The sequence below is a fragment of the Leuciscus leuciscus genome (assembly GCF_965113295.1).
Source record: "Leuciscus leuciscus genome assembly, chromosome: 19".
NCBI classification, from domain to species: Eukaryota; Metazoa; Chordata; class Actinopteri; order Cypriniformes; family Leuciscidae; genus Leuciscus; species Leuciscus leuciscus.
Genome location: NC_138743.1, coordinates 5369261 through 5393757, shown reverse-complemented (window position 1 = coordinate 5393757; position 24497 = coordinate 5369261). Strand labels below are relative to the sequence as shown.

The window sequence follows — 24497 nt, the reverse complement described above, 5'->3', positions numbered from 1 at the left end:
TATTTGTGGTCATTTGAACTAGCAGCTCAACCGGGCCTTATTGTTGAACCCTGGATAATCTCATAAGCCTTTGCTTGTCAATGCAGCGAAATGGTCGTGTGTTGGATTTCAGGTGTATGTTTGTCCTCTAACCAGTGAGTTAACAGCTAACAGCTAATCTTACTTAGCGGCTAACAGTAATTGCAGTTTTCCTAAAAGCACTGCTGATGTCCTACACACAGACTAGTCCATTTGGAAGGGTTTCCCTGCATGACAATAGTTTAATCAGCGCGAGAGTGACAGTATGTTTCACTGAGCACTTATTGAGCTAGAAAGATACCAGCAAACAGGAAAAAGCATTGCATTAGCGAACACTATAACTCGTCTAAAATATTGAAATGTGCCGAGTTCCATTGAAAGAATGGAAACCCACTCTATAAAAAACAGTGCAGACCACTTCAATAGGCTCTGCACCTAATATGAAGCATTGAAATGGTCAATTCTTCGAGCAGATTTACAGAGAGGGACATGTTTGGCCGTCTCTGAATCAATTGAAAGCGAACAGCTGCCGTGTTCTCCTAATCATTCTCTCTCTGCTTCTCTAATTGGCCCTTGAGCATGAATAATTTGAGGGATTTGTTCTGTGGTACACCTTATCTGATTTAACATGAAAGAATAGAGACGCGGTGGACTCTGGGAAGGGAGAGGCCCAAATTGTCATTGTAATTTAAGGAAACGTAGCTGATTACACGGCCATCAATGATTGGCTCTTCAAAGTCATTCATTAATTGCTGTAATCAATGGCTGGGACTCAAGGAGGTTTAAATTCTGGACATGTTGGGCCACTTGAAGGCAGAAATCAGAAAACGCACAACAGGAAATCATGTGCACGAATATCACACGGGCGTCGTTTTCTGAAGTTTTGAATGTCATAAAGAATTTTACAAAAAATAAAATAAAAAAGTATTTATTAAAAAGTATTGTTACTGACCATGTCCATCCTTAATGACCACAGTGGACCATCTACTGATAACTTTGTGATGCTATCATGACAATATGGAGCAAAATCTCTGAGGAATGTTTCCATCACCTTGTTGAATCAATGACATGAAGAATTAAGGCAGTTCGGAAGGCAAAAGCGGGTCCAACCGGGTACTAGCAAGGTGTACCTAATAAAGTGGCCGGTGAGTGTGTGTGTGTATATATATATATTTATATATATATATATATATATATACCGTACTCTACCTTTAAAAATTTGGAGTTTTGTAATGTTTTTGAATGAAGTCTCTTCTGCTCACCAAGGCATGCATTTATTTGATCAAATTTTTTTATTGTGAAATATATTACAATTTAAAAGAACTGTTTTCTGTGTAATTGTATCTGTAGTGTAATTTATTCCTGTGATCAAAGCTGAATTTTCAGCATCATTACTCCAGTCTTCAGTGTCACATGATTCTTCAGAAATCCTTCTAATATTTTTTTATTTTTTTTGTGGAAATGTGATACATTTTTTAATAGAAAGTTCAAAAGAACAACATTTATTTGAAATCTTTGCTTATAATGTTAAAATCTTTACTGCAACTTTTGATGAATTAAATGTATTCTTACTGAATTAAAGTTTTTTTAAAGCTCTCACTAACCTAAACTTTTGAATACATATATTGATTTTGCTATCTGTTTTTGTTCTTTCTATTTTGTTCTTTTCTTTTTTATAATAATAATTTAAAAAAAGAGATTAAAGACTAACATTTGAAAATCACCCACTGATATCGATAGAATGCTCAGCATTCAAAATTTAAATGATGATATTTGATGATTCATCATATTCAAACAAGTAAAAGATGATGTCATTGTAATAGTTTACATACTGAATTGTGATGTGTCTTTCTCTCTTGTACATCTTTAACCCATATACTGTACAGCTGCTGTGAAGATGGCACAGAAGATGTGTGGTAAACAATACAGACTGTGAAAGTGTTTGAAAACGGCCCGTATTTTTGTGATTCTGTTCATTTCTTCAAAACTACAAAACTGTTCTTAGGTGGTGTTCATCTGCTCCTGATAATGATATGACAGTAACAGGATGTCAAGCCGGAGCTGACCCTGTCCTCTCTGCTCAGGTAAGGCCAGCACAGGTGCGTCCGTATCAAACACTGGTGGACGTGCAGGACTTCTATATGCAGACATAATGCCCTTCGTAACACAACACTCTATTGACCAAGACCGAACAGGTGCTTTAACTCTGATTAATTCATCTGAACCAGACGGAGGATTAACGCAGTCATTGCGCTCTTATCTGCAGGGCTGCCTGGACACCGGTGTTGCTGCGCTACCAAATGGAGCTTTCCAAAGTGGACTGAAGGGTGACAGCTTGTGTTTCTTGCTAATGCACTACACACACACACACACACACAAAACTGCATATGACACAGCAGCTCAGTTCCAAAATCTTGTCGTTATTAAATGTAAATCATTGTCGTATTTGTAATGTTTTTGAAAGAAGTCTCTTATGCTCAATAAGGCTGCATATAGCCTATTTGATAAAAAATACAGTCAAACTGTTTTGTATTTAAGTATATTTTAAAATTTAATTTATTTGCGATGGCAAAGCTGATATTTCAGGAGCCAGAACTATTTTTTAATAATAAATTGCTTTTATGATAAGCATTTCATTAATGTTGTCTACCATCTTGGATTGACTTCATAGCAGTGCATGCAGCGATTGGCTTTGTGAAGAATGAATAAGATGCAACTTTAGCATCTGACTGACTACAAGAAAATACCTTTTGCTCAGTTAATAACTGTTGTGTGACCTCTCAATAAGTAATAAGTGGGTCGTTCATCTTTTACCTGTGAAAGCTGTCCCCTCCCTCTATCTCATGCTGAGAGGAGATGCATGTGTATATGTGTGATCTGTGTCAGCAGAGAAAAAGTCTTTCTCCTTGTGTTACATAAATAAACGCAACGCATGAAACGCATAACCCACCTATACAAGCTCTTTTAGACTTGTTTGTGTTTCGCCAGTGGGATAGACAGCACCTCAAATGCTCTATTCATGCTCTACTGAGGTGTTTTATTGAAGAAAACTGTGAATTAATGTGGGCTGAATGTGCTTTTATAACGCCTCATGATTAATTTAGCTCATTTAGATTGTATTGATGAAGAAACATTGTGAGAAGTGAAATCCCCCTCTGGCTAGGGGTGTGTGGAATCTCACTCAGGAGTACACACACACACACACACACACACACACACACACACACACACACAAGCACGTCTACAGCAGATGTTGCTTGTTCTGATGATGGCTGGATAAGAACGCTGCTGCTTTACCTGTTAGAAACCAGCGTAAACATTCACCGCCATCTGCCACCATCCATCCATCTGTTTCTTTACAACTAGATGTTCAATAACCTCAGGCAACAACGGCCCTGTGGTCTGCTCATATGCGGCTAACGATTCTGATACACAAAACGCATAATGAGTGGAATAATGCAGACAGCTATAACATTAATTATTGATAAATGTAAGTGTGAGAAACAAAGATGTCATGCTGTCCCTTGACAGTTTAGGGATGGAGAGTTACAAGTGTGTCAAATTACAAGTGTGATCATGGCACATTCATTTACTGCACAGCACCCTCTTGTGGCACATCACTTCCTACTCAATGTGCATTGTTATTATTATTTGAAATATTGAGGGTTAGGGATTTAAACAAACCCCTAGCCTCTGTAAGTAGTACAGTTCAGCATGTAACTAGTCCAAAACTGGGGCCAGTTGCATAAACACAGCCACTATGTTAAGACTGTGTCTTAAAGAGGGCCTATTATGCTTTTTTCCATGTCTTTCTTTCTTGTGTAATGTTGCTGTTTGAGAATGAAAAAGTTCTGCAAAGTTCCAAAGCACAAAGTCCCTCCAGCGGGAGTTATTCTCTATATCAGTGTGACTGTTTCTGAACTCCCTGAAACGCCTCCATTGTAGTTTTGAGTTTCTTCCGGGAACGAACACGTCACAATATTCCTCATTTAAATAATTCATACGCAGAATAAAGGGGCGGGGCCTGGTTGAGTTAGTTCGTAGTGTATTGAAACTCAATTTATGTTGAGGGGTGGGACATTTCCCAAATGCGCTTGAAGCACTTGACCAATCACAACACACTGATCCAGTCGACCAATCAGAGCACAGTGTACTTTTCAGAAGGAGGGGCTTCATAGAGACAGGAACTAAACAGAGCGTTACTGACAGACTGGGAAGAGAGGAGCAGCAACAATGGAGAATATGGGGGAAATAATGTGTTTTTTTAACATTCAAGCATGAAAACCTAGTAGACCCCAAAAACAAAATCAAGACTTTGTAAAGGGGCATAATAGACTTTTGACCAGTCAGTCTTACTTTTCGGATACAAATTAGACCAATCTTTATGTAACTGACTTAAAAAAGTTATGACCAGTCTTAAAGACAAAAATTTGATGACTAACATGTCTATTCAATCTACCACTGTTTGTGCTACATATACATATACAAATACAACAGCCAAGCATTATGGTGGTGAGTTGCATGGAATAGTTTGAACTAGATGCTACACTCAAAAAAATGCTGGGTTGTTTCTGTAAACAAATTGTTGGGTTGATTGTGCTGGGTCAAAATGTTGGGTTGTTTGGGGTACTGTAAACACATTATTGGGTTGCTCATGCTGGGTCAAATGAGTTGTAAGGGGGTTATTCACAAATAAACAGCTGGTTGGGTTATTTTGACCCAGCAACTGGTTTATTCTTTGGAACTTTCTGGATCTTCACTTCAGACTCGAGCACGCCACTCGGAGCAGGCAGCGTTTTATGGTAAGTTAATATTAATGTTACCTATATTTTAAAAAAGTTGTGGTAACAGCAAGCTAATTTCACTGTTCAACATACAGTCTTTGATATGGAAGTGTGAGGGTAACGTATTTATTCTGTGAAACTTAAATAGCCACAGCTAGCCGGTTAGATTTTTTGACAAAATGCCGCATCGTTAAACCAGCTAGGCCTATATCAGCAGCCTTTTTGAAATATGCAGTTTAAATAGTAAATTCATCACGTAATTATCGTATTCATTGTGGACGTTGTGTACTTAAAAGCGAGGAAAGCGTTTTGAATGAAATCTGTAAGCGCAGTATGTTTTTAGTCCCTCACAGGGCTCGCACGTAAAATCTGCGGGAAATTAGTCTCGAGGCTAATGTAACGTTTGTGTGTGGAAAGTCTGCTGGCATATTGTAGAAATACTCGCAAGAAGAAGCGACTGGGGTAAGTTCCAATATAGTCTCCTCCTGCGTACGTGTGACTTCTGTAATGTCTCTGTCGGAACCAGGATTGTTCCGAAAAAAATTAACTGAGGAATAACATCACGCGCCGTCACATTCTGGTTAGTGTAACGGAATTATACCGCCTGGAATATTGTCAAATTGACAGGCGCCAGTTTTGAGAAGAAAATTATTAAGAATGATCGTCAATAGGCCTATTTAAAACTTAAAAGATGTAGACTTACATGATACCCTACCATGCATGTCATCTTTCATTTTATTGTGTAACATTATCTAAGCGTGGCGATCATCAGCGCTGCCAGTCAGGAGATTAACGAGCAGCTTTGCTGGTTTGTGAGTTTTAATGTTAAATACACTATCAACATTACAGTAATATTTTGACTTTTATTGCCTAAATGTTGACAATATTAGTCCAAAGTACTCTTTTATTACTATAATTCAGTTTGCAAATACTGAATTTAAATAGACATTTTGTTTGTTTGCCACATTTAGTCATATTTGATAATGTTTGCAATAAAAAAAATGGATACTTCCACAAAAAAAGCTTAACTTGCATGTTAGTTATATTGCAACACTCTAATTGATTGTGTGTAATCAACAGGTGGGGACCAACCATTGCTGCATATTCTGTGCCTCAAGGATGAGATGAGGGGGACATGTCAGACCTTTGCCATTGTTCCAGGCCACACCATCGAGACTGAGTTTCAAAGCTATTTTTTTTATTTTGATGTTAAATACACAAAGCAGTGTTTCCCCGCCTGGGAGTTTCTCCAGCATGCTTTGTATCAAATTAATGGAAAAGAGTCCTCTGTAAAATTTGAGGACAACAGTTGTTTTTTCAGGCCCACGTGATATTTAGTCGCATTTTAAATGTTTGTTGCTGTTCTTAATAAATCAACATATCTTAATAAATGAAATCGTAATCGTATAAGTTCAAATGAGTTGCTTAATGACTTTTAAAGGTGCATTGTGTAATATTTACGAGGATCTGTTGACAGAAATGCAATATCATATACATAACTATGTTTTCAGTGGTGTATAAAGACCTTACTTAATGAACATTATGTTTTTATTACAGAAGTATATACATTGTATAAATGTAATAATTGTATTCAAAAAATTATTAAAGACATGTATTAAATGTTTTTTTTTAAATAATTAAACGAGATTTAAATCAAATTTACAGTGGCCTCTCTGGTTTATTGTATTACAGAGACAATAATTATTTTACATTCGTAATATAACAAATATTTGTTACTAATTTTAAGGCAATGAGACACGAAATAACCCAGCATATAAGTAGGACTTAACCCAGCAAGAGGGTTAATTCCACCCACTGGTTGGGTCAAATGAATGACCCAGAAATATGGGTTAAATGGTAAAACCCAGCACTTGGGTCAAACCAACCCAGCACGTGTTCTGTCCAATAGTGACCCAGCGGTGTGGTTAAGGTTGGGTTATTTTTTAACCCAGCAGTTTTTAGAGTGTACCATTGTTTACATTGTTTCAGTATTTAATTGTCAAATTGTTTTAAATGCACAATTATGTTCATATTTCAGGAATCTGGTTTCGGTCTGACCTGTTGTTTGGTGATCTGCTGGGACGGCGCGTTGATACCCAGCTCTTCCAGCGGGTAGATTATCTGTCGTCTCGGGCTCACCGGCACCATGTAATTCAGCACTGTTGTCAGAGAGTGATAACTGACATTCTGAGAGCAAAGAAGGACAAATTAAGAAATGTTTGAGCAGATAACGTGATATGAAAAGGTTGCTGGTTTAAACTCTGAACCAGGAATAAAGACTTTTGATTGCAAACTTCTGAAACTCTAGAGCAAGGGTCCCAAAAGTTGTTTGTCAGATGAACCCCTTAGACATTAAATATTTACTTGAAGTACGCCCTGAGATTTTAAGTTATTATTTCAGAAATAAAATAAGGCATTTGTGGTTCTCTGATTTTGGTTAATGGTCACATGACATGCAAGTAAACAGATAAAATATTTAAGCGTTTTATTTTATTTTATTTTATTTTAAAATAGCACTGTTTTTATATAAGGTTTATTATTATTATTAGACATAAATGTATTATTGCTGCAAATCACAATTGTCCTGAGAAAAAAAAATCTATATTTGATCATTATAATAACAATTTTATTTGACACTACAAGTTACAACAATAATATATACTATAACATTCAAACCCTCAAACTTTTATTTTGGACGGAATACTGCTGATGCTGGAAATTATTAAGTCAAATTTTATATACAATTGTATTATTTAGTAGCTTTTCATCAACACACGAACTCCCATTTGGGAAACCTCTGCTCTAGAGGACACACATGTGAGATTACTGTGGTATTTTTTACAGGAGAAAAATCTTTTGCCCACCTTATGGCTGTAATGGGGTGGATGGAGGAGGTAATAGAGGCAGGACTTGTGTGCCAAGCGCAGCACCTCTTTTAAGATATATTTAGTGTGATGCTGGAAAACAGGGTTGAGGAGAAAGTGAGACAGTCGACCGTGTTCCTCTCGCTGCTGATGGCTAAAGTACATGAACCTCTCGACGTCAAAGGTGGCTCGGATGAACTCGATGTCCTGGGAGAACGAAACACACGGCAAACGATTGATGGTAAGAAACAGCAAACACCATGACACGTCATTAAATATTTACCTCTTCATCTCTGATGATTATCAAACCAATAACTCGCCCCTCGACCTGCGGCACAAATGCCCGGAGAGCAGTTCCATCCTGAGAATGAGAGACAATGCTCAGACATCACAAACACGGCTCTGTCCACGGACTGAGACAGTCTAGTGTGTGGTTGGTGGCAGACCTGGTCTTTTCGGCCCTGCAGGAACAGATCCAGATCTTCACTGATGGACTCCCGTTGGCTGAGACTCTCAGTCAAACTCTGGATTGCTGGGATATCTGATGACACTGCCACACGCACCTCCAATGTCCTGATGGACAGAAAAATATTAGTCTGACACATGAATCCAAACAGCATGCCTGTCAGTATTTTGTAGAATACTTATTTTGGTAGCAATTTACAATAAGGTTCCATTTACATTAGTTAATATGAACTAACAATGAAAAAGTCTTCTAAGCATTCATTCAGTAGTTAATGTTAATTTCAACATTTACTAATACATTAATAAAATCAAAAGTTGTATCTGTAAATATTATCTAATGGACCCGTGTTAACATGAACTAACAATAAACAGTTGTATTTTTATTAACTAACATTAATAGATATATTGCTCATGTATATATGTATATATATATATATATATATATATATATATATATAGTGCTCATTAACTAATGGGATCTTATTGTAAAGTCTTACCTTTATTTAGCATTATTTCTTTAAAAGTAATGAATTAATTTCTTAATGAATGTAGAAATGTTGCCCCGTGATTAAAAAACGATTTTGATATATGTTAGAATATGTTAGAACACACAGAATAATTGATTTATCTTCAGTAGATGATCTTTTGAATCTGGTTTTCAAGGCCACAGTATTGTTCTTTTAGTACATCATGGTTTCAACACTGCTTCATTTTACAATTCATCTCCAAGAAAAGGAACAATGGATGCCTCCTTTGGAGATTGCTTTAGATGATTGAGAGTGTGTGTACCTGAGCAGAGCCCAGCGGTGACACAGGTAGAGTTCCTGCGGGAAGATGCTGGTGTCACGAGGGGCGACTCTGATGAAGGACTGCAGCAGTGGGAAATCTGGAGACAGTTTAGGCACTGAGATCACACAGAAGTCCCGATCCTGTGGAACACATGAACACCATTACAATTAATATCAGATTTATTAGATTTATTATGTTACATGTGAGATGTAAAATATGTAAAGCACACATGGACACATGGTTGTGTAGAAAAGCAACTGGGTTTGACTTGGGTTTGAAGGGACTGTTCACTAACGTTCGAAAGTTTGTTCACTTTTTTTTATGTTTTTGAAAGAAGTCTATTCTGCTCACCAAGGCTGCATTTATTTCTATCAAAAATACAGTAAAAACAGTAATATTGTGAAATCTGAGAATTTAAAATAACTATTTTCTATTATAATATGTTAAAATGTAATTTATTCCTGTGATCAAAGCTGAATTTTCAGCATCATTACTCCAGTCTTCAGTGTCACATGATCCTCCAGAAATCATTATAATATGCTGATTTATAATAACATATCTTATTATTATCAATATTGAAAACAGTTGTGGTGCTTAATATTTTTGTGGAAACAGCATTCTTTCATAAATGAATAAAAAAGACATTTATTTTGAAAAATAAGTATTTTGTAACTTTATAAATGTCACTTTTGTCCAATATAATGCATTCTTGCTGAATAAAATAATTGTTTCTTGCAAAAAAAATCTCATTGACAAGATGTTGTCTTAAACCGGTATGACTTTTTCTTTCACAGTACTCAAAAGGAGATATTTTAAAGAATGTCACTCTGCTATTTTCCAGATACAACAAAAACTTAATATTCTTAATAATCTATGAACTACCTTTGGTACTTTTTGTAGAAAAAAAAAAAAGTCATAGAGCAGCTGGAGCAACATAAGGGGGAGTAAATGATGCCAATTTAAATCTTTGGCCGAATTAATGCTTCAGTGTATTGAGTATTTGGGTGATTCCTTTAATAAGCTGATTTATGTACTTACCGGAAACAGTTTAAACAGGTACGGCAAGAAATCGGCTGATCTTTGAGGAAAGAAGACGACAACAGAAATGATCATTTATGAGCATCATCTGTCCTGTAAGAGCAATGAAAAAGGCTGCCATGTTGGGCACTAGAAAGCGAGTGTGGCCTAGTTGGTCCCGCTGTCACTTTAAGCATTCTACTCATTAATTACATGTTCATGCTCTGTGGGTGGGACAGGCCTCCATATTCCACAACAGCTGGCCAATAAGGTGGCACACAGACCAGCTCAGCAGGAGCCAAATAACACTCAGACTGATTTTTACAACAGCTCTTCACTGAAAGCCACTGGAGCTCGGCCAGACAGTTTTCATTTAGCCAAATTTCATTTAACCAGTACAAATTCTACTGACTTTTGGTAGCTTACATACTTTAGAGGAGCTATATTTTTTTTTTACACTTTTATAGCTTTTTCCCATTAAAGGGATAGTTCACTTTGAAATTAAATTTTGGTATGTTTTAGCTTACCTCAAGGGCATCCAAGATGTAGGTGTCTTTTTTTCCGCTGTAGTTTCAATTTTGATATTTTTAGGTCAAATCGTTCTTGTCTGTCAGTCATATAATGCAGGTCTATGGTCACTGTCTCAAAGAGCATGCACAGAGTCCAAATTAAAATAATTCCCCGTCGTCCAAATTAAACAATTCCCCATCGTAAGTACACATTGATGGCCTAAGACACGAAACGAGCGGTTTGTGTGAGAAAACGAACAGTATTTATATCGTTTTTACCTCTTATACGCAGACATGTCCGAGTGATCTGATCTGACGTGTACGCAGACTGGTGCATAGATATATACACTAGATGTCGCCTTAAAGACATTCGTTCCAATGAACTGCCGTAACAAGGCGTCATCTAGTGTGTATATATCTATGCACCAGTCTGCGTACACGTCAGATCAGATCACTCGGACATGGCTGTGTATAAGAGGTAAAAACTATATAAATACTGTTCGTTTTCTCACACAAACCGCTCGTTTCGTGTCTTAGGCCATCAATGTGAACTTACGATGGGGAATTGTTTAATTTGGACGACGGGGAATTGTTTTAATTTGGACAATTTAATTTGGACAACTGGCTGGTGCATGCTCTTTGAGATAATGACCATAGACCTGCATTATATGACTGACAGACAAGAACGGTTTGACCTAAAAATATCAAAATTGAAACTACTGCGTAAAAAAAGACACCTACATCTTGGATGCCCTTGAGGTAAGCTAAAACATACCAAAAATTAATTTCAAAGTGAACTATCCCTTTAAAGTCATGGTTTCTTGCACCAAAAGCAGTCATAATAGAGTTTTTTCATGAAACCTGTTCACCCTCTCTGACACCTTGAATTAAACTGGCTGTTCTGGTTGTTGCTAGAATGTTCTGGCAGGCTTTACAATGTTTTGAGTGGTTTTACACTGTAAAAAATTATATCTAAAAGTTGTAAATGAAACAAAGATTATTAGAGTAGGTTTTACAAGAAAATAAAATTTGTAGCCTTCCTACTTCAAATTTTCAAGTTTAATTCAATGTGTTACCATTTCTTTGTCATTATTTGTGGAATTTACTAACATTTCCCCCCCTCTGTTCTAGTCTAAGACGTCCTTACCTCATTTCAAACTTCTTTTCCATGGTGAAGAGCTGGATGCAGAATGCATTAGGAGGCCCGTCTGGATTAGAGTCCACTGAGTCTTTAATGCTTGACTCAACATACTCTAGCTAGTTCGAAAAATCAATACAGAGACAAAAATAGGCATTTTACACGAGATACTTGACATGAACTACACTTGGAGTGGTTCCTAAATATGGTAACCATTATTAAAATGCAAAAGAAGTGAGAAATGTCTCAAAGATGATGTTTAGCTCTGACCTGAGATATACCAGTAGGCTCGTCTTTACTCTCTATTTCTGCCGTCAGTTCACCCTGTGAATTTCATTTGGATTAGTAAAGGAGCTGGAAATCCTACATAAATGATCCCTAATGAGCACCATTAAACATGCTGAACGTGTCTTTTGAAACTCACTTGCACAGGTTCTTTGGCTTCAGAAGATTCCTGGGCGTCAGTGACATGGTTTTCCTCCTCCAGTGGTTGCGGTTCTTCTGGTGGTTCCTCTTGATGTGCTGAATTTGTCTTTCTCAGTCCTTCAAATGCTCCAAGTTCAAAGCACTGATTGAGAAGCTTCAAATCCATTTGACCACTTACAGTGACAAAGCCTATGACAGCTCCTTCACTCTGTGTAAGAACACACACACACAAAAAAACAGTTTAATTTGAATGATATTGCATTTTTTGCATTACAGTAAAAATTACAGTTTTTTAATCATATGATAATCATTATTTGGGGTCATTATTTTTCTTAAAGAAACATATAATTCCTTTCTATTTATTTTTTATTTTTGGGGTGAAATATGACTTGGACATGCTCCTGGCAGATTTCATGAAATTCGCCCATATATAATTTAAAACTCTCATAAAAGACCTAGAAAAACAACACCTCTGTAATAATTTATGAATTTTCTCTGGAAAAAAATGTTTTTTGTAATCCTCCTGGGCAATGTAGTACAGTTGTCCTGCTGAATAGACGGGACATTCAGACAAAAGGCAAAACCGCTACAGATGTCTGGACACAATATGTTCAGTGTGAGTATGTCTTGGCAGGGCATGAGCTCTCATCTGCCATATGTTGCATGAACACATGTCAGCATGCGCCGCAGGGGAGAGAGTGGGGCGATCTGTCGCCCTGTCATTCCTGAGAAAACACCAACTAACACAATTTCTGCCCCACTTTTTTTTCAATATATAGATGCAAGAGGCATGCAAAATTCTCTAGTTGCTCTCCATTTTGTTGTCTAAGAGAAAAACCTGATAGATAAGTAAAAAAATATGTTTTTTTCATATGTGCACATAGGAAAAATGACCTTCTTCTTAAACCAAATGATCTGAGCTTTATTATCCACATTCATTGTTTAGCTCTAAAGATGCTATAAGCTCCCAATTGTAAAAAAACCCCAACAACAACCGTGACTAACTTCACAGACGACTGAATGGTTCTCCTCATCTTCAGCCTCGATGAGCTCAGACAGGAAGTACGGCCCGTGGGACTCCACCAGTGGCGCGATCTGCTCCGCAAATATGTGCATGATGTCATCGAGATCCTCTACTCTGGGGAATTTGAAGTTATTGCATCGGGAATTTAATTCATCGCTGTGCTGCAAATGTCCTGTATAAACTCTATATTGATAGAAACTGTGTGCAGCAGGACAGAAACAGTCTAGACATGGATTATGATCGGCTTTACACCAGATGAAATACACAAATGTCTGAGTGAATTTCACAGAAACATGGCTATGTCATATTTCACCCCAATTACAAGTGAAGAAAACTAGAGAAATTATATTTTGCACAGAGAAAATGAATATTTTAGGACCATCACGATTTCTTTCAATTGTGACATAATTTGTTATGTCAATTAAGCACATTTCCCCTATTATTGTACGGTTTATGGATGTTTTACTTTGTAGTTCTTTGTTATTTTAATTGTTCTTATTGATGATTCTCATTAGTTTTGCATTAATACAAATATTTGTCACTAATACAGAAAACATTAACAATTTTCAATTTAAATCAGCATAACAGTAGCATGATACTAAAATGCTTTACAATTAAAAAAGATTACATATATATATAAATATAAATTGCAATTAAATATTTTAACATTTATTATAAAAAAATACACAAAATATATATATAAATAAAATATTAAATAAAAAATTATTTTAAAAATGTGCTTAATTCTTATGAACAAAATGTCACAATGCAGTGAAATATGACCCAGCCATGTTCTTCTCCATTTCCATGAGATTCACCAGTCCATGAGTGAGTGAGAAGTGTTTGTAAACCTGGCTCCGCGGATGTGAAGTCGAGGGCAGTGACTGTGTCGATGACAGACGTAGGCCGAATACTGAACTTCCTCCTTAACAGGAGTCAGGGGTTCAAAGATTTTCTCCAGTGCTGCCTCTGATATGAAAAGCATGACAGAAACATGCCTTAACACGTTGAACAATGTTACTGTCAATGCCAGCAAACAAAACATATCCAAAGTGATATTAATTCTTACCAAGTGAGCCTCTGTAGGGAGTCAGAAGGCAGATGTATTCCAGCTCCACAATGGCATTGAAAACTGTTCTAGAAGTTGCATCGGAAGGAAATAAAAATCTTTGATCATGAAATTTGATATAACATGATTGAGTGGATACAGGAAGGCATTGCTATACAGTCAATACAATAAGTGCTGCCTAAGGTCATATTCACTCTAACCTAATAACAATAGAAAAATCTGTCTTGTTTTATTAAGTTAAATATAAACCAATGAGCAGACTGTGTGTATTCATGTAATAGGGCCGAACTGTAATTCTTATAGGTGAACTTCAAAAGGCCTGTTCACCTTTACAAAGGAGTTTGCTTTTACCTCACTATCTCTTTAGCGCCCCCTATGGAGAAACCAGGCTGAGCCACAAAAAGACGCAGGAAAAGAGTGTTCATGGGCTGGAACAAAGAGAAAGAAGATTATCAGGGGGCGTTCAAAAATATATGTTAAATATTAATGGACACCTTGGCATATTTGCTTTGCTTACAGTGAATTTCTGGCCATCTACATGATTCTGAAGTAAATTCTCCCAGCATGCCTGATCCACTAGCTCTTCAATGGGGTGATCTGAGAAAGATGCATGGGCGAGCACTTCACTCTTAGTGGTGCTCAGGGTCACGGGTAAATTTGCTTTCTCACTGCAATGAGAAATGAAAACAAAAATATTCTTTATAATGGTCCAATTTACACTTTAAATATGGCACAGAAGTGCTTCTGAACTGGCAATTCGGTGTCTTTACACAGACTGTGGCATAAATGCATTTACACAGCAATTTTAATAGTGTACTTTTGTACTACAAAAGCTGAGGTGTGTCATTTAGTCTGGCTTTTATGCAGAATTATGTCTTGTGAGCCGGCACAGAGCAGCCTTAAATCAGCAGTGTAAAGAAGCCTAAAGAAACAAGTCTGAGCAATAACCTACTTCTGATTTTGACTGTGACCTGAGAATGTTTATAACGTTTCCTGATTTTATATCATCTATGGGTAAATCTCACAATATCCATCTCAGAAAAGATCATATTTCATACCAAAATCATATAGCACATTTTACAATACAGATTGTTTCAAAGTAGCTTTACAGTAATAAACAGGAAAATAACAAACAATGATGCAAGCTTAATCAAATATAAGAACTATATATATATATATATAATTATTATAAAAAAATATATATAACAAAGCTCATAAAATTATTATAAAAACATATTAATAACAAAGTAAAAAAAAATTATATAAATGAAGAATTCAGATGCAAAGTGCCATCTGAAATTTTCATATAGAATGATCATTTTTATCAAGCTCGTATATTTAAGTTCAGTAATTTCACTTAAATGACAATTAATAGGTAATTTTCATTGCCATTTAAGTGAAATTACTGAACTTAAATATACGAGCTTGATAAAAATGGTCATTCTATAAGAAAATTTCAGATGGCAGTTTGCATCTGAACTCTTCATATATATATATATATATATATATATATATATATATATATATATATATATATATATATATATATATACATATACAGTATAATGTATGTGTGTGTGTGTGTATATATATATATATATATATATATATAGATGCTGTCAAATCGATGAAACACGATTAATCACATCTAAAAGATGTTTGTGTTTATATAATATAGGTGTGTGACATATATATATACGATATATACACACACAAGTTAAGTTCACACATGTTAAGTGTGTATGTATGTTTGTATGTATATAGAGGTTTCATTTTGATTTAGTTTTTTTTTACTTTTAACGAACTAATTTGAACTGACTGACTCTTAACACTTACAGAAGATGGATGACATTGAGTCTCCCAAACACAGCAACAGCTGCAGGCCTGATTAGAAGATCTATCTCTTCAGCATCTGACCATTCTGTCCTCCTCACAGTCACACTTTCAGCTTTACCAGTGGATGAAGTGATGGTGCTCATTTTAAATCTAATACAATAAACAAATATGATTACATACAGACACAAACTATGTTGTAACTGTAAAAAAAAATACAATATTTTATTATTTTATTTTCATGTCTACACGACCAGTCAAACGTTTAGACACACACTGAGTTGGATCAATTACGTATGTTTAGTTTGAGCTTCGTCACTCGTACACAATAAATAAGAAAAACAATGTTCATTCACTTAAACTGAAGAAAAGTATAATATAAAGACAATATAGACAGACCTTTCGTTTGAGGATACTAAAAACCAGTGTTTTAAAAGCAGTAAATTGCACGTAATATTTAATCTGGAGTTCGCTAACCGTTAGCAAGCGTCTGTAACCATGGTGACGAGAGCCTATGACGTAGCTGAGGTCAAAGTTTACAGCGCGCGTCACAACGGACGCGACTCGCGACACACGGAATTGAAACGTCGCTAATGCTTTAGCGGGTTATCGAAGTTTAAAAACTTACATAAACTCGTAAAGGTTCCTTATACCAAAGTGACAGGAGCGTGATAATCATGGCGTCCACCGCGGCGGGTAAACAGAGGATCCCGAAAGTGGCGAAGGTAACAAATAATGTTTGATGAGTTAGCATTAGCATTAAAACAACGTGAAGTTGTTGTGTTGTGTTCCTCTGTAAACAACTGCTATATTATATTTTGAGTTGTAATTAAACGTGTTAAACATTGTTTACATGTGTATTTATTGCACGTTGTGTGTTCAGGTGAAGAATAAAGCCCCTGCGGAGGTGCAAATCACCGCAGAGCAGCTGCTCAGAGAGGCGAAGGAGAGAGAACTAGAGCTGCTGCCTCCTCCACCCAAACAGAAGATCACAGACAAGGAAGAGCTCAACGACTATAAGCTGAGGAAGAGAAAGGTATGAGCGCCATATCTCTATGATCACGACATTATTTGCAAAAATACAACATGGTATCAAAATATAGTACCATGGTACTTGATGTATACCAGCTGTATGTTTACTATTAGCATGTACCATGATATTAGCACATCAGGATATTGGTCAAAATATGGTATTACCATAGAACATATCCTGTTGTTATGGTATGTGCCCCAAAAACATAATGTTAGCAAGGTACTTCCGATAAAACTTGTTTTTAAAGCATGTAAGATGGCAACACCATGACATTACCATGGTACATGCCCGGAAAACAAGGTGTTGCCATGGTATGTGCCCCAAAAAGCATAGCATTAGCAAGGTACATGGCATAAAACATGATATTGTTATGGTTCATGTTTTAAAAACATGACATTCCCATGGTACATGTCCAGAAAACATGGTTTTGTCATGGTGTGTGCCTCATAAACATCATATTAGCAAGGTGCATGCACCATGGCAATACTATGACATTACCATGGTACATGCACAGAAAACATGGTGTTTTCATAGATTGTGCCTGACATGACGTCCAGAAAAATATGGTATTACCATAGTGCATGTCCAAAACATGGTGTTACCTTATTAAATGTCCAGAAAACATTGTTTTGTCATGGTATATGCCTAAAAAAGCATAGCATTAGCAATGTGCATGCAATAAAACATATTATCGTAGTTCATGGTTTAAAAACTTGACCCATGGTACATGTCCAAAACATGGTATTGCCATATTACATGTCTAGAAAACATTTTGTAATGGCATATGCCTCAAAAAGCATAGCATTAGCAATGTACATGCAATAAAACATATTATAGTCATGGTTCATAGTTTAAAAACATGACTTTACCATGGAACATGTCCAGAAAAATATGGTATTACCAAAGTACGTGTCCAGAAACCATGGTTTTGTCAAAACCATCATAGTATATAAACCAAAGAAATCAAAAAAGTTTATTTTTTTCTCTCATCTCAGGCGTTTGAGGACAACATCAGGAAGAACAGAACTGTCATCAGCAACTGGATCAAGTACGCACAATGGGAGGAGAGTCTGCAAGAGGTCCAGAGGTGAGTTTCTGTTCAGCGCCTGCTGGTTGAATTGTGGACTGGAGTTGATTTCCTTAACTTTTTTCTTTTCGTTGTCTTCAGAGCTCGCTCCATCTACGAGCGTGCGCTCGATGTGGATCACCGCAATATCACACTGTGGCTGAAGTATGCAGAGATGGAGATGAAGAACCGGCAGGTGAACCACTCTCGCAACATCTGGGACCGAGCCATCACCATCCTGCCCCGTGTGAATCAGTTCTGGTACGCTTTCTCCTCATGATTATATTAGGGTTGTCACGGTACCAAAATTCCAGATTCTCAGCACTAATTTTGGTACCATAGCAAAAGCTGTCGGAACTATTTTCTTGAACTACTTGAAAATAAAAATGTTAAATTAAATGATTTTATTATTTATAATGCATGTAGCCTTGAAATGTTTATAAATAAACATTGTTTATAAAAAGATCAAGTGAAAAATTAGTAATAGAATGGACAAGAAACGCATACACATTTCTTAGAAAGTCTATTAGTTTGCATTTACACTCTAAGATTTAATGCACATATTTGTTTTGACGTACAGTATCAGATTGTTTTGTCCCGTCTGTAGCTGTGGTTATATCACTGTCAATCACTGCAGTTTTGGATTCAATCGCACATTTAAATACAGTTGAGTTGTTAATCCAGACCTTTGATGCTCTTCACAGAGCGCTTACACAGATACACACAGAAGTGTTTGAAAGTACAGAACATACCCGGTACTCAGAAATCCTGGAATCATCACATTTTTTAAATCTCAGTCGCGACTTATTAATATGGACAATAATGTATTCAGACAAAGATACTCTGTTTTTTCTTCTTGTGACTGGTATGTTTATGCATCAGGTACAAGTACACCTATATGGAGGAGATGCTGGGGAACGTTGCCGGCTGCAGGCAGGTGTTTGAGCGCTGGATGGAGTGGGAGCCGGAGGAACAGGCCTGGCATTCTTACATCAACTTTGAGCTGCGCTATAAGGAGGTGGACAAGGCCCGGAGCATCTATGAGAATTATATCCTTTCATTAATGATCTATTTTACTCTGAAATATTATGCCCAACTTTCATTACATTCACGTTAAGCAATATATATATATATATATATACTAAATAGTAAATCCCAGTGGCTTCTGGCTTGATTTATTTTCTTCCAAAATGTAACTATATTATCATCCAGCTCTGTATAAAGTTGGATATGTAAGTTTGTCCAGCTTTATCCACATACATACAGTAATCTCATGTAGTGCAAATATACACTATATTCTATATAACACACCTAAACTGTTTGATTGCTTGTATCGTTACCAGGTTTATACTAGATGTAGAATTGAGTCTTATGATATTTAGAGACTCGCTCATTCATATTTATTGAAAGGGGAAGAGAAGCTGGTTTGGGATTTGTGTAAGAATTTCTTGAGTGTAAAACATTTTAATAGAATGTAATTTTTTTATAAATGATATTAGACAACGTTTTTTATTCAGAAAATATATTAATAGACATTTTTAAAAAGGTTTCTCTTGGAATAATTTGAGAATTTCTATCATAATATTAAATTGAAAGATTCTATGTAATTGTTATTATTACTATTGTTGTTTTATATATGTATGTTTTTGTATATCGATTGTTTTTTTTAAAGACTAAATTGTTAAATTATTGTAAACAATGTATTGAAATGATATTGTAATCCAAATTGAAATACTGTTGATGTTGCCATGAATATAGCCATTGCTGCTGATATGGCGTTAAATCATAAATAAATAAGATTGCCCAGTTCTAATCTGCTAAATGCGACTGTAAGTCATGAAGATATTAAGATATTATAGACGATAACATGAAAAAGCTGCTTTGAAACAGTGCGTATTGTGAAAAGCGCTATACAAAAACATTTGACGACTTGAAACGTGTAAAAAAAGAAAAGAAAAATGCATTTAAATCATGTTTATTAAATAATTTCTCATTTGAGATTGAATGGCTGTTGGGTAAAAAATGTAGATACATTCCTTAACAGCAGAGCACTCGTGATGGTCCATCCTGAAGTGAAGAACTGGATTAAGTACGCTAACTTTGAAGATAAGCACGGCTACATCGCTCTCGGGAGGAAAGTGTTTGAGAGAGCCGTGGAGTTTTTTGGTGAGGATCACATCAGCGAGAGCCTCTACGTGGCTTTTGCCAGATTTGAGGAGAAGCAGAAAGAGGTATGACATCCTGTGTTCGTGTCATCCAATAAACTAGATGTTTCCTTTTCATGCGTGACCATTGGCTTTGTGTCTTTCAGTTCGAGAGAGTTCGCATCATCTATAAATACGCTTTGGACCGAATCCCCAAGCAACAGGCCCAGGAGCTGTTTAAGAACTACACCGTGTTTGAGAAGAGGTTTGGAGACAGGAGAGGAATCGAAGACGTGATCGTCAGCAAAAGGAGGTTTCAGTATGAAGAGGAAGTCAAGGTGGGTAAAGCATGGTTATATTTATTATTATTATATAATCACCTGATCAAGACTCACATTTGAAGTGAATATCCAAATGCCCTGAAGTTATATATATGCCTCAGACTCTCCAGACAACTTCAGATCATCTTTGAGGGTTTTCTGAATATTGTTAGAGTTTAATCTGTGGTGTTTCTGTCATTCTTTGAGGATGGGAAACTATTTGGTCTTTGCTAAACCAGTTTGTAGTTTTACACAAATGCAAAGCATCAGTTTCTTTCTTAATGACTCAGTGTTGCTTATTAACATAATTTCCTCCATTATAGGCCAGCCCACATAATTATGATGCTTGGTTTGATTACCTGCGCCTGGTGGAGAGTGACGCAGATGCGGACACAGTTAGAGAAGTGTATGAGAGAGCGATAGCCAACATACCCCCCATCCAAGAGAAGAGACACTGGAGACGCTACATCTACCTGTGGATTAACTACGCTCTCTATGAGGAGCTGGAGGTCAAGGTATGATAGACAGCTGAAGTATTCAGCATTCAGTCAAGTCTTGTAATTACACGAGGCAGAGTTTGATGTGATACGTTTTGTTTAGGACCCTGAGAGAACGAGGCAGGTGTACCAGGCATGTCTGGAGGTTATTCCACACAAAAAGGTAAACTTATCATCGTCTCAATGGTTAAAAACATTATTTACACAACCTCATGTCATTTGGGGTGAAATAATCATAATGTTGTATTCTGCAATTTGCAACCATGTCAAGAGCTGAAAAAATGACAGTGTTGTGCTTGACTGTATTATATTTTACATTATGCTGTAGCTACAATGTCTAAGTTGAATTCTTTTTTAAATAGCTTTCTAATTATACATGTTTTTTATTCTCAGTTTACATTTGCCAAGATTTGGCTCTTATATGGGCAGTTTGAAATCCGACAAAAGAACCTCCAGAATGCTAGACGAGGCCTGGTAAGTGTTTCATATATCGTAACCGATTTATATACTTTTACACTACTGTTCAAAAGTGAACTAAATATTTAAATGAATATTTTATTCAGCAAGTACGCATGAATTTATCAAAAGTGACATTTATAATATTAGAAAAGTTTTCTGTTTCAAATAAATGCTGTTCTTTTCATAGAATCCTGAAAAAATATTTATCATATTCCCCACAAAAGTTTTAAGCAGCACAACTGTTTTAAACATTGATAATAATCAGACATGTTTCTTGTGCAGCAAATCATCATATTAGAATGATTTCTGAAGGATCATGTGACACTGAAGAAATGATGCTGAAAATTCAGCTTTGATCACAGGAATAAATTACATTTTAAAGTATATTCACACGGAAAACATTAATTTTAAATAAAATAATATTATTTCACAATATTACTGTTTTTATTGTATTTTTGATCAAATAAATACAGCCTTGGCGAACAGAAGAGACTTCTTTCAAAAACAATAAAAAATTGTACCGATCCTTAAACTTCTGAACGGTAGTGAACATGACTTACGGGTAATTTCAATTGTCTGATGTCAGATGATCACATCCAGGTTTGTATTGGTGTTTCTAAGGCAAGCATCATGTTGAAAGACTTCATTCAAAAATGTTCTCCAAACTTTTTAATGGTTTAAGTTTATTATAAGGTAGTGTATATAACCTCTGACCTCTGTCCTATCAGGGCACATCCATTGGAAAATGTCCCAAAAACAAACTGTTTAAAGGCTACATTGAGCTGGAGCTGCAGTTGAGGGAGTTTGACCGCTGCAGGAAGCTCTACGAGAAGTACCTGGAGTTCAGTCCAGAGAACTGCACCACCTGGATCAAGTTTTCTGAGCTGGAGACAATCCTGGGAGACACGGAACGGGCCAGAGCTATATTTGAACTGGCCATTGGACAACCACGATTGGACATGCCAGAGGTCAGAACGTCAAGTCATGTTAAAGTTTAAAGCCATTTTCCCATTTAATTTTGATCAAAGTTTGATTCAGACCATGTTAAAATGTGAGTATATAATACCATCCATCAGGCTTTTGAGGAACGTTTATTTTTTCATGTCTCAATCAAAATTTTAATTATTGCAATATGTTTTGAAACTGCAGAGCTTCGATCATAAAACTAAGCATTTAAATATCATCTTACTAAGACGTATAATTGGGAAATATAGAGCGAAGACCGATATTTATGTGATTTTATGCAAGTAGTCTGTTATAAAGATCTCATTAATTTATAAGCTATCAGAATTGTATCTTTTTGGCCATATAAATATCAGCAAGTCCACCAAATTGCATATTCTCCAAATACTTCTTCAAATATATTCTTGCAAATACTCCATATTCTCACTATATCGGACTGTATGAGCCATAAAATCCTGATGTATCAAATAGGGTACTCAACATAAAACAAGTTTTTTACCTTTTATTTGTAGTATTTTTAAAGGTTCAATTAAAAAAATAAATCTGACTATTATTTCATTTGTCAGGCTTTACTGGGTTAAAGTGATTCTTAACTGTTTCTCCTCTGTATTGTTCATATCAGGTGCTGTGGAAGTCATACATCGACTTTGAGATCGAGCAAGAAGAATACGACAACACACGAGGACTGTACAAGAGACTGTTACAGCGGACTCAACATGTCAAAGTAAGCAATCAAAATTATGGCAACACAACATGCTCATTTAAAATAAATATCTGACTCATTTGATCCCAATCTCGTCGTATTATAGGTCTGGATCAGTTATGCCCAGTTTGAGATGTCGATTGACAGCGACGACCGCATTCAGCGATGCAGACAAATCTACGAGGAGGCCAATAAGAGTATGCAGGGCTGTGAGGAGAAGGAGGAACGTCTGATGCTCCTGGAGTCCTGGAGAGACTATGAGGAGGAGTTTGGATCGTTGGCCAACAAGGACAGAGTCCAGAAACTCCTGCCGGAGAAGGTGAAGAAGAGGAGGAAGATCACAGCGGAGGATGGGGTGAGAGTCTTTTCGTGTCTGTTTTGTGGGTGTTTTTTCTTGCGTCGACTAGTCATACCTAACACAATGTCATTGGTTTATTTAGTCGGATGCAGGTTGGGAAGAATATTACGACTACATCTTCCCAGAGGATGCTGCCAATCAGCCCAACCTCAAACTGCTGGCCATGGCCAAGATGTGGAAGAAACAGCAGCAGGTTGAGGAAGAGCAGGAGGAAGAGGAAGAAGAAGAAGAAGAAGAAGAACAGCAGGTTCCTCAAGGGAAGGAACCACAGGAGAGCTCAGAACCAGAAGAGGAGGAACCGGTGGCCCACAGAGAACAGAAGGAAAAGGAAAATGACGATGATGACGAGAGTAGCAGCAGCAGCAACAGCAGCGACAGCGAGAGTGATAGCAACCACGAAGACGACAAAGAGAAGAGCGAACAAACAAAGGCGGACGCAGAAAAACAGTGAACTGGTGAACTTTACATATTATTTGACTCTTTGTCTGTTTTCTTTTGTAACAAAATAAAGGTGCGAACCAAATATTCTTGTGCCGGTCATTATTTTCAATGTTCGCTTTAAAGTCATGAAATGAAAATTCACCCTATCTATTTTCTGAGTGCATATTATAGATCTTATTGTAAACAATTAATCCCTGCATGTTTAATTTTTAAATGTTTGACCTGTTTAATGTTTAATCGAAATGTCATAAATGGATCTTCCTGGGGGAAAAAGACGAACCATTTTTCTAATATCTGTTGCACTTGGACGTACATCACAATACGGAAGATCTGTCGCTACTTCCGTTTCATCGTGACTTTAAAAATGGCATCCTCGAGCTGATTCGCAATCTTGCTATCCATGATAATGTGAAAAGTATTTTGCTGTGGATCTACACTATAATTAATACAAGAAGAATGCAGAGGCAGAATCCTGCTTATTGAATTTATTTACTGCATTATGTACTGAAGCTGTGAATGGACACATTTACAGGATAAAGTTTATTATAATTTTTTTTAATGTCTAGTCTTCCCTTGT

The 24497-nt window shown here is 36.4% G+C and overlaps 2 protein-coding genes across 4 annotated transcripts in view; one reads left to right on the top strand and one right to left on the bottom strand.

The window, feature by feature from the left end:
* Positions 1-16429, bottom strand: part of cfap61 (cilia and flagella associated protein 61) — a 31092-nt gene extending 14663 nt beyond the window's left edge. The window contains exons 1-16 of one of the 3 annotated variants that reach the window (XM_082146951.1): positions 16414-16429; positions 15940-16089; positions 14621-14771; positions 14455-14531; positions 14104-14171; positions 13886-14003; positions 13016-13148; positions 12009-12218; positions 11855-11908; positions 11594-11703; positions 9959-9998; positions 8921-9060; positions 8113-8239; positions 7950-8027; positions 7667-7873; positions 6861-6989 (exon numbers count right to left, since the gene is read on the bottom strand). In XM_082146951.1, the coding sequence (XP_082003077.1) occupies positions 6861-6989; positions 7667-7873; positions 7950-8027; positions 8113-8239; positions 8921-9060; positions 9959-9998; positions 11594-11703; positions 11855-11908; positions 12009-12218; positions 13016-13148; positions 13886-14003; positions 14104-14171; positions 14455-14531; positions 14621-14771; positions 15940-16082 (1785 nt within the window). In that variant the 5' untranslated portion in view covers positions 16083-16089; positions 16414-16429. Of the gene's footprint in view, positions 1-6860; positions 6990-7666; positions 7874-7949; positions 8028-8112; positions 8240-8920; positions 9061-9958; positions 9999-11593; positions 11704-11854; positions 11909-12008; positions 12219-13015; positions 13149-13885; positions 14004-14103; positions 14172-14454; positions 14532-14620; positions 14772-15939; positions 16090-16335 lie in introns of those variants that run through there. The other 2 variants (XM_082146950.1, XM_082146952.1) reach the window with 2 other exon arrangements.
* Positions 16430-16483: 54 nt separating this feature from the next.
* crnkl1 (crooked neck pre-mRNA splicing factor 1) lies at positions 16484-24002 on the top strand. The gene is made up of 14 exons (XM_082148055.1): positions 16484-16661; positions 16820-16972; positions 17965-18056; positions 18138-18296; positions 18918-19084; positions 20088-20266; positions 20347-20517; positions 20823-21014; positions 21100-21159; positions 21390-21470; positions 22184-22423; positions 23041-23142; positions 23228-23476; positions 23562-24002. The coding sequence occupies exons 1-14, from the start codon at positions 16614-16616 to the stop codon at positions 23928-23930; spliced, it is 2262 nt and encodes a 753-aa protein (XP_082004181.1). The 5' UTR covers positions 16484-16613; the 3' UTR covers positions 23931-24002.
* The last annotated feature ends 495 nt before the right edge of the window (positions 24003-24497 follow it).

Bases quoted from the DNA above. Each gene is read 5' to 3' on its own strand.
- crnkl1 (XM_082148055.1), top strand. From the start codon at position 16,614: ATGGCGTCCACCGCGGCGGGTAAACAGAGGATCCCGAAAGTGGCGAAG. The intron at 21,015-21,099 runs GTATGATAGACA...CGTTTTGTTTAG, and splicing joins ATGAGGAGCTGGAGGTCAAG to GACCCTGAGAGAACGAGGCA. The intron at 23,477-23,561 runs GTGAGAGTCTTT...TGGTTTATTTAG, and splicing joins AGATCACAGCGGAGGATGGG to TCGGATGCAGGTTGGGAAGA.